Here is a 16419-nt window from a genome sequence, read left to right on the forward strand (position 1 = left end):
CAGGCTCTGCCAAATTTCACTGCAGTAACTGCAAGCTCCTTATATTTGTAAATGCCTTAACAGTCAGTGAGCCAAGCACATGCATTTCATGTTTCTGCATTTGACCTTTTCATCACAAAATTAAGGCAGAACTGCTAACAATTTTCAGATTCTGGTAAGCAGAACAATGACTGTATTAGTGCAGTTGTATCTCGATACAGAAAGACTCACCTATCTGGGATTTTCCAGGAGCCACCAGAAACTGTTCTGCAGAGTCTCTGCTGGGATAAAAAGTTACAAATTTTATTAACTTTAAGTCTTGTCTTTAAAGTCAGAGTAGATGAAGGTGCTAAAGGACAAAACTCAAGAGTCCTTTTTTTTTTTTTTTCAGGTTATAAATCTGCGTACCATTCGACCCATGGATATTGAAGCAGTGGAAGCCAGCGTTGTAAAGACAAACCATCTTGTAACTGTAGAAGGAGGTTGGCCGCAATTTGGAGTAGGAGCCGAAATCTGCGCCAGGATCATGGAAGGTACTGAGTTTTGCAGTACGCATGTTCATCTCATTCCCTGATCTAAATCCTGACAACTCCTTGGTAAAGCCAGATGAAGGCAAAGTTAGGGTTTTACATCTGATGTGCTTGAGCCTGGCTGTCTTGCTCTAAAGACTTTCACTGGGTGGATCCAGCTCGTATTCTGTTGCTAGTAATTCTTAGCCCAGGAACTTGACTGCGTGAGAAGCAGGATAGAAACTTTCTGTCTGAGCCATAGTACATGCAGATAAATGAGCAGAACAGCACGCTCTGGAGTACTAGAGCTACAGGAACAAAACTGTTTCAATTCAATTTCTAAATGTTAATCTATTTAGAGAAAACCACAGTGCGTGGCAACCTGACAGCTGTCTTCTGTTTCAGGATCTGCCTTCAACTACTTGGATGCTCCAGCTGTGCGTGTGACCGGTGCAGATGTTCCCATGCCTTATGCAAAAAATTTAGAAGATAACTGCATGCCTCAAGTGAAGGATATAATATTTGCAGTGAAGAAAACTTTGAATATCTAAATTGTAAATACATGCTTTAAAGTCTTGCTTTAAAAAGTATTAGTGGTTTAGGACAAGTTGTATGCATAACTTTGTTGTATGTTACATGAACTTTTGTACAGTGGGGAAAGTATAGTGACCTCCCAAAGTATTTATATGGGGTTACCCTCTAAGCCACACTTCATATAAGCAACAATGTGGTAATGTTTGTTTGTTCGATAGTCCTATTGTATGTGGAGAAACCAGATTCTAAATTCAGAATGAGGAAAAAAATCCTCCGTTTCTGCTTGGCTTGTAAGTACCAGACTAGCTGTGTTAAGCTGGCTGTAGTGGTGGTTGAGTGAAGAACTGCAGCGAGCAGGAGTCCAGCCCTGGAATGCTGTACAGCGCTCTAGGAGCCCATGGTCGCAAGGCTTATTAAAGGTGAATGATCAAACTGCAGTGAGTGAAGCCTTGCTTTTCAGTTCAACAGTTAAGTGCAGCTGTCTGCACAGAGCGGCTCTGGAGGCCTGCGGTACGGGCTCAGAAAGGGCTAGCGTGTTCAGTTTGAAGAGCGCTCCACTCATGCGGGAAAGCTCCTGCACAAGAGCTGAATAAAGATCCTGATCCTCTTCAGTATGTGATGGGAAACACTACCTGATTTTTCTTCACTAGCTGCCAGATACAGTGATAAAAAGTACTTGCCCAGATGCTTCATGTATTTTTTTTTTTTTAAAACTCATCACATGGGCTAACGAGGGCATGCTCAAACTATAGTTCCTGCAGTGCAATGTATGTTATTTTGTTTAGGCGCGCTGAGCCTGGGTCTGCAGCAGCAGCATAGATCGCGTTTGAAGAGCTGGGAGACAGTTGCAGCAGCCTTTAGGCCAGGGTTTAGCTGAGGGGCTAGTCCTGACAGGCAGGGAGAGCTCTGCTAGGCTTTGTTCAGCAGCTTCTGGTACAGAGCGAAAGCTGCCTCGAGGGGCCTGTGCAGTGCGGCTTGCTCTGCACCCCAGCCGGGCTGCCCTTCTACCGCGCTGCTGGAGAGGAGATACCTACCTCCACAAGCAGGCAGAAGAGCTCGGGCCCTGTTTCAGTCGAGGGCCAGGAGCACCTCTCAGGGCATTTCCTTTTAGCAGGGGTGCTGTTAGGTTCTTAGGAAGTCTGGCTTGCGGGTGAAATCCTAGCTGAATATATCCACCACCACGCTGCTGAAGGAATTCCGTTAACATTTTAATAAAAACGACTGAATATATCACAGGTTACATGAAACTTTGTACAGACATTCTCTGCATAGTAACAAACACTAATGTACTTGAATTTAAAAAATGGATTATCTATAATCCTTTAAAGTGCAATTTGTTTAAGGTTTTAAATCAAAAATGATCTTTCAATAAAGTTTAAGCTGTAGAATTAACTTGAAGTAACTTCGCATTTAACTAAATCACGAATAATATCCCAGTGCCCTATTAACTCCCATTTCAACTGTTTCCTCATTTAAAAACACCTTCCCTTAGAGTTATGGGTAGGATGTCTATTTAAACAAGTTTAATGAAACAGCTTTTTTATTCCACCAGCAAATATGGTGGGAATAAGACTTAATTCTCCAGTTCCCTCACCTGTGCAGTATGCTTTAAGGGTTGGGGGGAGAGGGTATTGGATTATCTAAAACAAAACACGCTGATTCAGTGCAGCAAGAATTAAGATGAGTTACAACTGCATGAAAAGTGTTGAAAAACTGAGCAGACTAGAACTGCCTTTCTGTAATTTGAAAAAAGGGGTGGAGTAGAGCTAGAAGAAAAATGCATTAATTCACCATGATCATGGTCATTCCTATTTTCAGATTTTTATTGAGCTATATAGAAGTTGCTGTACCCCTGAAACTGTAGCTAGAGAACAAAAGTTCTTGAACCCAAGTAAAGAATGGAGCACTTTTAGCATGGCAACGCAATTCAGACAGGGTAGTGCTGCTTCTCGAGAAAAGCTGAGATAGATAGATAGATAGGGGTAAATGGAGCTACAGCATGATTAGCTGCTATATGCTGGTGGATCAGTCGCCGGTCAGGGGGGGTCTCCTTCCCAGACAGCACAGGAGGGGGAGAGGGAGTTCAATCCTGGCGTGACCAGTGGCCTCAGCTGATCCTGGGAGCACTGTAGTCGCAGGTCTGTGTTTTCTTCAGAGTTCCTTTCTGAAAGTTTTGAATGGAGCTGAGTAAGGCTCCTCGGCTTGCGCTGACGCTGGGCTGTGGGCTCGGCTGCGTTGGCACCTCTGTACTCGGAGGAGGAGCTGAAGGTGGCAGGGGGGGGGGGGGGGGGGGGGGGGGGAGGGGGGGTGTGTTCAGTTACCTGTATACGTGATCAGTGCAATGCTACCAAAACTGAGGTGGCGGTGCTGGGGGTATCGACGATGCTCCTGTTGAGTTGAGGAGAGAAGATGTAGGTTGATTATGCCAAGGAGGTCCTGCCTCAGAGGACTGCAGCTGCTTAGCTGGACTTGGTCAGTCCTGCACTATGCACGTCATTCCTTGAATGCCAGTGGAGCGTGAAGAACAGAATGGATGAAAAATGCCAAAGTGATCAAATCCCTCTATCTGCAGGTGAGTTGTGTCATCTGAGACACGAATGACCTCTGCCATGAAGCCTGAAGTGCCTCAGTACTCGGGGATGCAAAACATGACTCAAATGTGATCTTGCACTGAGGGAAATGGAGGTCACTTAACAGGACTTCCCAGCTTCAGCTTCTCTTGGTTGTCCCCAGAGAAGCAGTTTGCTCTTTGGGTCATGAACAGTAACAGACTAGAAGCAAATCTTGCTCCCTGTTCTTATTTACATGACTAACTTCACATTCCTCTGAAGGACCACATCACTGTGCGTCATGACTGCTTGGTCAGATTGTACCCCATTTTTAAAGTACTAACTGCAGATAGAGTTTTTTGGAAGTGTTTTAACACTTCCACAGTACTGTCAGACATTCTGCAAACACGTTGTAACAAATGCTTGTTTCACAGGCAGAGTGAATCACAACAATCTGCTGCTCACACCACTTGCCTGCCTCTTGTGTTCCCACCAGTCACCTTTGCACTCTGGCCCCTTGCTTTCTACCCCCGTCACACCCATCCCGTGCTTCTCATCATGCCTCAGCCTCCACATCCCAACTCCTTGGGAAGCCAGGGCCCGCGGTGGTGCACGCAGGCAGCTACCCCGGCAGCGAGGGCCTGCCCAGGGTGCTTCCTGGCCAGCTCAGATCCAGGCAGGTGGCCCTATTCATCCCAAGCAGCTCTCCCAAACACCCTGATCTTGTGCAACTCTGCTGCCGCACATCGCACCATCCTTTCTACACAAGTCTAATCAAAGATCCAGGCAGGAGTAAGAGCAAAGGGCTTGAGGTGACCGCTTGCTGTTCCACAAGACATCCTCTTGGAGGTGGCATTTGGAGCCCATCACCAGCTATACAGTGAATGATGGGCCTGTCTCGTCTCATATATTCTGGAATAAGTAGGGGCATAATGATTAATATCTTAGAACTATTCAACAGTGAATGTTAACTCCATCATCTAGATCACAACTTACTCCATGGTAAGACCAGAGAGAAATGGCCCCTATAGTCTAACACTTGCTTCCAGTAGCTCTAACCTACAAAGAGGAATATACTGGTAAGTGGCAAGAGCTATGATACTAAAGGACAACAAAGAAAGACAACACAAGGCCAGCTAAGAAACTATTGTTAGTGAAGTAGAACTGCTCGCTATGAAGTAAGCAAATGCCAAGCGGTTAAAGGACATTATGCCACACGGACTGAAGAGGTATTAGATGAAGGATAAAGCTCAACTACAGAAAACAAAAATAGGCAAAAAGTTCTCTGTGCTCCACTTCTATCTCAGTTCCTCACTAACACTTGCTCTCAGACTAACAAGTAATAGTAAAAAAGTAACTGCTGTAATTAAAGAGAGGAATTATACTAGATGAAAGTCATAACTCAAAGCTCTCTCATTTTCTATTTGCACCAGCTTTTGAAGAGAGGCTTTTCCCATATGGGAGCAAGCTGAAAATGCAGAGTATTCACACCAAGCATCCAATTTTGCCAGTGTGCATTAATACATGCTGTGATTGTAGCACTTCCAACTCTTCAGGAGAAATTCTCATTGGCATGAAAACCTTCTGTGACAGCAAAACAGAAGTACATATTGGGCTCATCTTCACTCTCCTCCCTTCCAGAGGAAATACTGAAGTCCTAGTAGAAATATCAGAGATCAACTGAAACAATTTAACGTGCCTGTTGCATGTGGATCAACTGCTCTCTTAAGTAAACAAAACATTACACAGTGTTAGCACAGAAGTAAATGAATTGTATATTGATGCTTTGGGGCCATCTAACTTATCCAAATCTACTTTTTGCACTAGCCAAAGATGTAAGTCAATGTATTATTAGAAATACTGGAAAACCATCCCCTAGGCTAGAGCCCTTTTGTTTCTCCTGTGTGTACAGACTGCCAGCAAAGCGCCACAAAGCAAATCTTGATGCTTCGCCAAGGGAAGAACAAGACCAAGAACCGTTAAAGTAACCACTTTTGCGGTTCAAGTGGTCAGAGCAGAACGCTGTAGGACTGGCATAGTGATGCTAACGCCAAACTGATCAGATGAGCTGCTGTAAAAGAGCCAAGACCAGCTAATCATAAATTAAATGGCTTGAAAGAGATACAAGAACTGCAGAGAACAAAGACAAGAATTTTGGCTGGAACTGCAAGGTGAGGTTGAAGAGGCTATGCAAGCAGTTATACAAGATGCAATAAGGAATGACCATGGAAACAGTGGCCAGGACTCTGTTTGGAATACAAATGCAGTGGTAACATATGCAGTGAAAGAAGGTAGACATTTGACAGAGAGAGGGGCAAAAAAGCCACAAAGTGCTTGGATCACTAAGTAGTATTAGGTCAAGATTCCATGTGTTCTCTTCAAACTTTGTTCTGGTTATTTTACAATGGGGGCAGAAAAGACAGGGAAGTAGGAGGAGAGGCCATCTTCCTTCCAGGAATTCCTCAGGACTAACTATTACTGAAATTGAGCTGCCGACAACATCATACAGTTAAACTCCTGGGAGACTGATGACACTCTTACACCTGAGCTCTACCTCAAGACACAAGTATCTGACTAGCTATGAGCGTTACATATTGAACCCATTAATTAAAAGCATAGTTTTGAAAATCTGCAAATAAATTCATTTCTATTAGTCAATCAAAACCAAGCTGTCCTCCCTCCTTGACATGAGTGGTGCAAAGGAAATCTTAGTTCATGCTGGTGTACTCATATGCAGTTACATCTACAGTTTAAATTGTTCTGTCCCACAGTGAAATATTTTCCTGTATTTACCAGAAAAAACATTGGAGACAAGTGCTCAATTATAACTAGACCTTTCCAATACCCATGTTGGAAGAAGTTGGCTGCAAACACACATTTTACTCATTCATGCAGTTGTTAGAATAAAACACTCAAACAAGAACTTACCAAGGGTTTTTTACAGGGACATTTTTGTTAAGAGAGTGTGTTAAAAGGAATAGGAAGTAAATCAGATGCTGTAAACTTGATGCCTGAATTGAAACAAAAACTTAATTATGAATTTAAAGTGACAGTAATTGTGCAAACAGCATTAAAAAGTTGGCTGAGAATGGGATGCAAACAAAGAAAATAATTTTAGTGATAGAGTTTTTAAAGATGCTGTATTTCATTAAAGTAATCCATAAGAATGTTCAGATCTTTTTCTTCTATCCCCTCCCAATACTAAGCAAGTTCAAGATTTGCATTCAACTTTCCCATATAGAAACAGAGCATCTTTAAAGAGATAAATCATCATTAGCTTACTTTTCCGAAAATTCACGTTCAAAATGATGCATGCTCTATTGAAGACAGCAGAGAAAGAGAGAGGACAGAAGTTAATCATCCGGTTCTCGTGTCAAAGTAAGAAAAACAGATACTGTTAGCTGAAAAGTTAGTACAAAAATCAATACATTCTTATTCACTGTCAAATATGAAGAAAGCAGATTGACTATTTCATATGACATATACAATACTTCGATTCTGAATAACGAACCACAATTTTCCATGCTGTAAGCATTATTATACTTGATGAACAAATACAACACACATGCTTTCAGTTGCACATGCCATAATCCTAGCTTTACAGGATTAAAGTGCGTTTAGAGAGATTTAGCAAGAAATCTGCAGGAAGATTAGCCATAGAAGACGAAATCCATTCTGTTCAAGGAACTCTTCCTGTCATATTAACACCTGTATTTACACTTGGGCTCCATGAATCAGAGACACGCAAGGACAGCACTTGCGAAAGCATTCAAATTGTCTTGCAGAAAGGTACAGAGCAGAAGAGATGCACCATATGGGTGTCTATGAAACATATGTCGTACTGAAGGATTCAGACCTACTGGCACAGAAAATGATAGCCAAAGTTAAGTACAATTGTCACTTTTATTCCTGCAGGGATGCAAAAATGGCACCCTCAAAACTTCTCTCTATTGTAAGAGCTCGCTGGTATTTTATGGGCTTACTGGATTTAGAAAAAAATGCAGTAGAGTTTTAAATAACCCATACCACAGTGTTCTGCATCCCTTTGATCCTAGCCACAGCTCATAGCCGCAAAAAAACCAACAGATTTTCAAGAAAGCAAATAATTGTGCAAGCAGAGGAAAAAAAGGATCAGCATTCAAGGGAGAGTGTCAGAAACACAAGAAGTTCATTAGAATCACTGGCTATGATCTAACAGTGTATTTCAAAGATTATATTTAGCTGAGCATCTGCAACAAAACCAGCCCAAAACATTCCAGTCAATGAGAAAAGCCCATGAGAGCCTATGTTTCTAGTAGACGCCTTTCCCCTCAAAGCAGGTCATCCATTCAATCCTACAGTTGCAGCTATCATTACAAAGGCAGCTGAAGCCAGCAATCATTTTCTCTCTTAGTGTGTTTTGCATTGACTATACCAAGCACTCTTACTGCAACCTAAGTCTCGTGAGGCCTTTGTTCAGAGACAGCACGTCTGAACATGTGAGAAACGCCTGAAGGAGGTTACTTCCCCAGGGCATGTCAGCCTGGAGCCCATGACCCTCTGGTCAGTGTCTCTGGCTCTGCACATACCCACACACTAGTTGATTTGGTTGGTTACAGGCCAGGATAAGGGCCAGAGCTTCTATTGGGTACACTTTTCCATGTCAGCCTTCATTTTGCCATGGCATCGTATCAGCAAGATGCTTTGACGTGCCACACTTCTAACACAACCATGAGCAAGCCATTAAGACAGACTAAAACCTTCATTCCCTTTCTGACAGTCACCTCGCCACACTGATACCCACAAGCAATTTTGGTTTAGAGGTAAATATCCTTAGTAACTACTGGGAAATTGGGAGAGAGAGATACAAGCCACAGATCCATCAGTTGTCACAAGGGAAGTCCTACCATGGGGCCAGTGAGTCTTTCACAGAGTCATTAATAGCATACTTCCTTAGAATAGCTATAACTACAGCACATTGCCAGTGAAAAAAAAATCAAGCACACTAGCTTTCTCTTAGAGCTAATATCTGAAGTTTTTTCTATGAATTCTACTCACAAAAGCATTCCTGAAATGGTGACACTTGCATTTATACCTGATCAAATGCATCAATGCCATCAGCAAGCACACTAAAGCACTTTCCAATGTGAATGCAGTAGGGCAACGTGCACTGCACCACATGGGGCTGATCACTGCAAGTCACCATGACAACACTGGCAGCAGGATGACCAACACGCTGTAACAGTGTGGTCTAAACAACAGCCAAGCTCTGAGCCCAGACTTGAGCCATTCTTAGCCATCTGAGCCACATCTACACATAAACCTGCATCACATGCTCAAAACTTGAAAAAGCTTTCAATCAAGTTCCAACATGTTAAAACAAAAGCAAAAGGTAGTTTTACTGCAGAAAAAAAGTGTTTTCTAAACACCTGTCCATTTTGGAGACATAAGGTTTTCTTTCATGTTTTCAACTACTTCCTTTTTAAAGCATACACAACTTGACATAAACCCTCCCACTAAGAGTCAGTACATCCAGAGAACAGCACTGTTATTGTGCAACACAGTAATTATCTTGTTCAGACTAACTGGAGAAGTTAGTTCACAAAATATACCCTTCAACATACCCTCGTCTTGAAGGAGAAATGACCCATTTGAATTTCAGCACGACTGATTTCAATTACATCACACAGACCGCAGTGTCCTTTGAAAGACTATCCACAGCACACACAAATCTGATTGCGCTGCTTCCGTTAACAAGTTGTGCTGTGTAGAAAGTTCCCGGGATGGGGAATCATATGGCACGAGTCATCATAACAAATGGCAATGCTACGGACGGCTTCCCCTCCAGAAACACATTCCATTAACACCTGTTGCTGCTAATGTTTGCCAGCGCTCCTCTTCTCGCCTTTCAGACTGAAGCACGTCTGCTATTGCTCAATATTCGGATGTGTAATCAAACTTTCATGAGCATTTCTATTGTCTGTCTCAAGCAGATTCTTCACCACTTCCCAACACCTGCCCTAAACATTAGGACAAAACTGTTCGCACAAATTGGAAGAGGGAACTGGCCAAAAGATACTATTTTTAACCCTAATCCATTTCTGACTTGTTCCTACCAGTTCTACTGGTGTTATCAATGGGCTGTAGCAGAACAGGGGAGATGTAGGCAGCCTAAGCTGCTGAATTTGTCACACCCAAAATTCCTGAAACTACATCACAGCAGTACGGGCATAAAGAGACAATACGCAAGAAAAAGGGATCAACAAACAGTTCCTCAGAGTCAACAAACCATTAACATCAGAACAAATGCATATGCATACTGTGACATGAAGGCCAGAAAACATCTGGAAAGTAGCAATGTCGGTAGCACTGGAGTAATAAGAGACTTTGAAGCAAGCACTTATACGCTATGGGTAAATCTTATCGTGTATATCTCAAGAAAGGTTATTAAATGAAAAAAATAACTGTATTAAGAGGTTCTCTATGGCTTTCAAAAGAGAGAAAATGCCCACAATGAGGCTGACACAAGATAAATGTCATCTCTGTGTTCCATCCTTGAAAACCACCATCCCTTAACCATCCTTGGGAATGATACCCACAGCTGCAGGGATAGGGGAATAAAAAACAAAGAAAAAAGACAAACACTGTAAGGACTCTTGAACTTACCTGCTGTAGAGGGCGGAGTGGGGGATGATGGAGATGTTAATGGGGAACTCGCCCCAGAGCCTGCTAAATAAAACAACAGTCTAGTAACTAAAGCTGTGACATTAAAATTCAACAGTCAGGCAAGACAGATTGTTGGAAACAGGCCAACTTTATTGACTGAAGATCCAATCCTGCTTCCACTGAAATCTTGGGAAAGATTCCCATTCACATGAACAGTGTCACTCAGACCCAATCTGAACAGAGAGACTTAACAGTACACAGTATCAGAGGAGGTCCAAACACACAAGAAGCGCACTCAACAGTATTCCTCAATGGGAAACACTTCTTTTCTGTTGCTTAGGCTGTTGGATTTCAGCGTCCAAATTCTGTTCTCCTTAAGAGCTGTGCCACTGCATGGATGGCACCCCATTTCTCCTTCTAAGAGATGATTTTCAGTCAGTTGCTGTACTCCACAAGTTACTCTGCTACCTGACTATTCTACAATAGGCTGCTTTTGGACACATTTTAGCCAGGCAAGTCAACTCTGTTAAACTTTTTGGTAGCACCAACCATTCCTTTTAACTAAATGAAGACCTGTCAAAGGCTCTGTTGTTTCAGAATTTGGCACTGAAGCAGCAATTAAACAGATAATTTTTTCATTCACCTTAACACTTTACTACAGAATACAGATCACCACAGAGTTTCTCCGTGAAGGCTGCATTATTAAATGGCCCAAATAATGGATGATGATATTATTCCACTCATATGTCAAACAGAATGAAGAGACTGATTTATTTTTTTTTTTAAGGAATGGGGCACAGAAGAGAGAACACATTGCTTTATATTAGGCAGCTGAAAATCTGAAACACTGACAATATTTTTCAGCCCTTGATTTATCTATTATTAAATACCCAAAACAGTGGTATCAGGCTCTGGTAGTCCAACATTAATGTGTAAACTGATGATGACTTTAAATCTTTTAAGCCAGAAAATGACAGCAACAACAAAAACACTGACATAGCTGTGTAGAAGCAAGCTCTTCTCTCTGTAGTTACCTGAGTTATTTGAGTTGCTGTATTTTGCTGAGTGTTCTTCCCCGCTTTCATAGGCAGAGCGTTTTGACTTCTTCAAAAAAGAGAAGAAACAGAAGATGGGAATGAATAATGGCTTTCCATGATAAGGATTGAACTGACACACAGATCTATAACAGCCATCCACTGTATCACACAAGGTTTATTAATGCCCAACATCCCTCTCCCCACACCCAACACGTGCTGCTGTGATGACAACAGCAGCAAGGCTGTTCTGCACTCAAATACCTCCAGGCAAGCAAGCGGGGCAACTCCAGTGGCCTCTGACCACACAGGAAAGGCAGAAAACTGACCCACAAAAAGGAAGAGAAACACAAACAGCATGCTGCAGGAGCAGACCGAACCAGGGCTTCAATACCCTCACAGGGCAGCAGGAAGCAGCACAGGCTGTCATCTCTGTATGAGGTGTTAACTAAGCCTGTTTTCATACAGCAACCTCGACCAGGTTAAACCAACATGCACGTCAGCTACCATTGTAACTTAAACTTCTTAGGAAGTGTATTGCTTCGCTACAGAAGTGAAAACAATCAGGAGGTAGTACAGAAAAACACAGGACAGAATAGACCAGCACACCTGTGATTGTGCATGCTAAACGTTCAAAAGAGATGTGTGTCTTTTTCTGCATGAGAAAGATTGCTTACTTTTCGTGCTAAGATCTTCCTTTTCTTTTTTTCTTCTTCAGAGCCATGATGAGATTGAGCTCTTGTCAGCCTTCTGTGCTGGTGAATCTTCCAAATGAAGGAAAAAACAGAAAAAGACCATGTTAAGATCATAAATGTTCTCAGACAAGGCACATGTTTGAGGTGCAAGAAAAGACACTGTAGTCACTTTATGTGTTTAGTTTTCTTTTTTCATTTTTAGTTTTTATCTTTTCTGTTGCTGGTAGAGGATGGAGCCTCATACTGCAGTTAAAATGATCCTTTAACTTAGGAGCCACTGCCTGTGAAGCTGCACCACTTAAAGCACTGAAATGCCATAGTCAACAGCTGTTCTACAACTCCTCATACTGCATTTTTGGGAAAGCAAATCTGTTGGTGAAAGCCTTTATTACTCAAAATCACTTTAAGTGAGTAAAAACTCACATTCCCCCTGTAAAAGTCATAAGGGAAAACGGAATGTCTGTAGGAAATACAGTAAAGAAACCCAGACGTTACCAATTTCTGTTCTTCTGTTAATCGTTTTTCTATGCATTCCTTGGAGGTTTTCAATGCCTCTTTTAGCTTAGTAGGAATCTAATAAAGAATGGAGGAAAAAAAAAAATCATAGCACAAAACATGATAAAGGGAAACAACTTCACTGCTCAAAACTCACCGTTCATCTGATCATGCTGCCCATGCAAAGCCCCACATTCTCACACTATTCCCTTAGTGAAGGAGAAAAGACGACTCTAGGTGCACACTTTCCACTCCAAACCTAGCTACAGATCTAACAGCGGGGACAAAGAAACACTGAATAATGGAAAGATACTCTACATGGCAGGGACAGTTAACTGTTTCGATACTCCGGTCACATCCCCAAACTGCCATGAGGCTGACCACACAAGACACACAGCACGTGCCCTCCAGGAGAAGTGCTCTGGGGCAGCTCCACAATGGGAGCAGATGTGGCTCCCCGAAAGTCCCAGCAGTGCAGCAGTGGAGCTGGCAAAAATGTGCTGATGGTGTCGCCCAGCAATATCAGTTTCCACAGATCTTCGCAATTTGTTTCCTCTCACTGCAAGGGACCCACATTACTTAGCAGCCTCCGCTCACATAGAGCGGCAGCATCAGTCACCCAAATTAGCCTCAGCACAGGAATTACACTTGAACACTCATGGGTCACACTGTGCCCCCCTTCTAAGGGGTGACAGAACGTTCTTGGGTACAATTCACCAAAGTAATCCAAATACTGATGGCAATTGCCATAAAATCAAACAAAGCCAGCTCTCTTCCACCCTATTTGTCAATTAATGCATAGCTTACCCACAGCCTGGCACCTCCACAAATATCAGCAAATCAATGGTCAACCCTACCTTAAACTGTGGTTTCTCAGAGTTTGTTAGCAGGACGTCACTGAATAACCTGCAAGTGGACAAAAAAAATAAAAAAAAGGAGTATTATTCCCAAGACATAGGCAGAACGAACTACAGTGAGATTACTACTGGTACTGTTCACTTAACTCCCTCTTTCTCCTTTTTCTTCTCTGTCCTCATCCCTAGGCCACTGCTTGTTTGGGTTTTTTTTTTTTCCCCACAGGTTTTTATGTACTGCTTTTTATTTTCCAAGCACTGCCATAAAATTAGCAGCATCCAAACCTCAGAACATAGCCACTACTTTGGGCAGAGTTATCAAGACCGCGTGAAGTTTTTTGAAAGCTGACAGAACAGGTATAATTATCAAAGGCAGAGAAGGGTTTCCCCAAAACAAGAACGCCTTTTCCTTAAAAGTATATGGATTCTTTAATGACAGAAGATTACCAGGGACTTTATTTTAAATTTCACCTAAACAAAATCATTGCTCTTTTTAAGAAAACTCTCTTAGCATAACTGTTGTTTTAGCATTAACAAGAACCACGTGAAAGATCAACGAGTGAACTTCACCTTTGAAAAATCTGCATTCTTGTCTGTACTCTGGCAAAGGCAGCTAAAGCAAATATTCTAATATTTTTGCTCTCTCCTCTATGGTATCAGCAGCAACAGCATAAATGATTAATCCTTTCCCATCCAAAATAAAGACACTAGAGGGCAATGGTAGTCTGAAAATAAACTGGCTAGTCCATTTCAAGATACTTTGTTCTGGAGAACATACTAGAAAACTGTCCCAGAAAGAGATCTGAAGCCTGGATCCAAGATAAAGATTTCAGAAATTTTTTTTGTTGCTTTTGCTTATCACAGGCCTATACTAGAGAAAAAAAAATCAAGTCTAGAATCAAGCTTATAAGAACAGTATTTCATAAAAAATTCAGATATAAATCAAATTCTAAAAGTATTTTAAAAAAACCATGAATGTTCACCCTTGTTTACAGGGCATTTTTTGACCCATTCTGATTACATGTCCTTGCAAAAGTAAGCAAATTTATAGTTTATATGGTTATAATAAATAGTAAAGCTTAACAAATATTTAAATTACATTAATTGCATCACACATCTACATAGAACAGTTGCAAAGAGTATTGGTATGAAGGGAATGTAGTTTAATATCCTACATATCAGACACAGCTGGGCATGGATTGTTTGTTAACACCTGTAAGTTCCTGTATTCACAGAGTTTTCTCATAGTATTTCTCCCCTGCTTACATTCTTCTCTCTACCTCCCACCTCCTCTAAGAGCAGAGGAAGGGAGGAGTAGGAGGTATTGAAGGCTGAGACAAGTCTGCAGTGTCTCTTCCCAACCAGGAAATATGAATCTTGGAGCAGCTCTAAATGTACTGCAATCTGCGTCCTGTGAGATCAGACCCAGATTTAGGTATGGGCAATCTGTCATTTATAAGGTCGTGACTCTGGCACCTTGTATGAAGAAAAAAAATAAAAGAACCCCCCACCAGGAACTGTGGTTCTACACTCAGCATGCTGGAGACTTGTCACAGCACAGTGACAGCAGATGATTTCCCTGGTGATACTGTCTCCTAATCGCAGGAAGGGCGGCACTGCAGACAGGTACAATCTCCAGCTCAGTCATGCGCTGACTTTGCTCCCTTTCTGCTCCCTACTTGTGCCCCATACCCGCCCTTACCACTTCACCGCATCACTGGGAAGACAGCCTGTAAGGAAATTTATTCTGTCTGTGCTTCAGAGAATCCCTAAGCCAGCCCTGCGAGAAACCAGCCAGAACTTCTACACATTTCATACCCAGTCCCAGTCTAAATGTCGCTGCAGAGCAAAGCAAGAGACCTATTTTGCTAGTCATAAGTAAACTGATAGCAAAATCTACTGAAGTGGGTTTAAAGGGGATATGCAAAAAGATTCCTTATTCTAAATGCTTTAAAACAATCTGTGCATGATCTTAATCATGCTTGCACTACTTTAATAGCTGCATCAATTTAAACCATAGCACCATGCTAAATAAAATGTATTCATAACAGCTCCAGCACAGCAAGAGACAAGGAAATGTTAAATGAGCATCTATCATATTCACAAGGGATGGGTTCTACAAAGCCTATCAATTTTAAAGCTTCCTTCGGGATACACTATACATCCCTCAGAACGAGAAGCAAGTCTTTCTAAAAAGGAACAAGAGCAAAAAGGTTCTTCCTCCTAATATAATTAAAAACATCACTATGAATATAAAACAAGTAAAACAAGACTTACGGCATCTGTAAGAGCCGTGAAACAGTTGGCATGCCATTCTTCATAGCTTCACAGGTCAGAATGGATTCCAACACAGACACTACCAAAGAAAGAATAAGAATGAACACATTTTTGCACGGCAGGATAGCAAATGATTTAGAATGAACGTCTGGCCCCTAAGTATTGCATCAACTAAGCAGTGATGAAGCTCTGTAGCATGTGGTTTTTATTATAATGTCAGTAATACACATACAAACTTTTCAAGAATGTTAGACATGAGGCAAGGGAATCCAGACATCTAATTACTTATTACATACTGCTTTATCACTCAGTTAAAAAAAAGTTAGTTTTATTTATATGCTATATATATTTCAGGAAGAATACATTTTCTATTTTTACAAATTACTAACTTAATTCTTTCTGGTCACAGGCTGCAAAGATCTTAGGCTGGTATTTCACAGCACTTCAGGTTAGGTAAAAGGTAAGAATACCCAGGAAGCTCAGATTGACATTTTCTCAATTGCGTACTAACCAACAAACACGGATGGTGCAGGAGGGAAGCTGTCTACTGGAATCGTATCTGGGGGTCTTCCATATGTCATTTCATACAGTAAGTGTCCAAAGCAATGTACATCAACACCTTCTAAAGTCTGTGGAGGAACAAAAAAATAAAAAACCACAGCTTGCTAGAACTAATCAGTTTTTCACTAGTTTGAAAACATGCAATAACCCATTAAAGAACACAGCTTGCTAGAACTAATCAGTTTTTCACAACTAGTTTGAAAACATGCAATAACCCATTAAAGAAAAAGAGTGGTCTTATATTTGAAGGTAGAAAAGAGGAACCATTAAGGCAGTTCCTAACCACA

General features: G+C 41.6%; 2 protein-coding genes and 1 long non-coding RNA gene across 5 annotated transcripts in view; 1 reads left to right on the forward strand and 2 right to left on the reverse strand.

Moving 5' to 3' along the window:
• Positions 1-2197, forward strand: part of PDHB (pyruvate dehydrogenase E1 subunit beta) — a gene marked incomplete at its 5' end in the record, with an annotated part of 4564 nt that extends 2367 nt beyond the window's left edge. The window contains 2 exons of the mRNA XM_035903804.1: positions 347-512; positions 894-2197. Coding sequence (XP_035759697.1) covers positions 347-512; positions 894-1039 — 312 coding nt within the window. The remainder of the gene's footprint in view (positions 1-346; positions 513-893) is intronic.
• Positions 2198-2349: 152 nt separating this feature from the next.
• The window catches only part of PXK (PX domain containing serine/threonine kinase like), a 32039-nt gene continuing 17969 nt past the window's right edge, over positions 2350-16419 (reverse strand). Inside the window, exons 10-18 of one of the 3 annotated variants that reach the window (XM_035903826.1) lie at positions 16083-16200; positions 15572-15650; positions 13298-13346; positions 12441-12518; positions 11928-12014; positions 11251-11320; positions 10217-10279; positions 3382-3410; positions 2350-3306 (exon numbers count right to left, since the gene is read on the reverse strand). In XM_035903826.1, the coding sequence (XP_035759719.1) occupies positions 3130-3306; positions 3382-3410; positions 10217-10279; positions 11251-11320; positions 11928-12014; positions 12441-12518; positions 13298-13346; positions 15572-15650; positions 16083-16200 (750 nt within the window). In that variant the 3' untranslated portion in view covers positions 2350-3129. The remainder of the gene's footprint in view (positions 3307-3381; positions 3411-10216; positions 10280-11250; positions 11321-11927; positions 12015-12440; positions 12519-13297; positions 13347-15571; positions 15651-16082; positions 16201-16419) is intronic. The other 2 variants (XM_035903823.1, XM_035903825.1) reach the window with 2 other exon arrangements.
• LOC118453334 lies at positions 4267-6934 on the reverse strand. Its single transcript, XR_004843257.1, has 2 exons — positions 6854-6934; positions 4267-6582 (listed from the first exon to the last, which is right to left on the reverse strand). It is a non-coding gene; the product is annotated as an uncharacterized LOC118453334 (long non-coding RNA).

The sequence above is a fragment of the Egretta garzetta genome, unplaced genomic scaffold, assembly GCF_000687185.1.
Source record: "Egretta garzetta isolate BGI_Z169 unplaced genomic scaffold, ASM68718v1 scaffold91, whole genome shotgun sequence".
Taxonomy (NCBI): domain Eukaryota; kingdom Metazoa; phylum Chordata; class Aves; order Pelecaniformes; family Ardeidae; genus Egretta; species Egretta garzetta.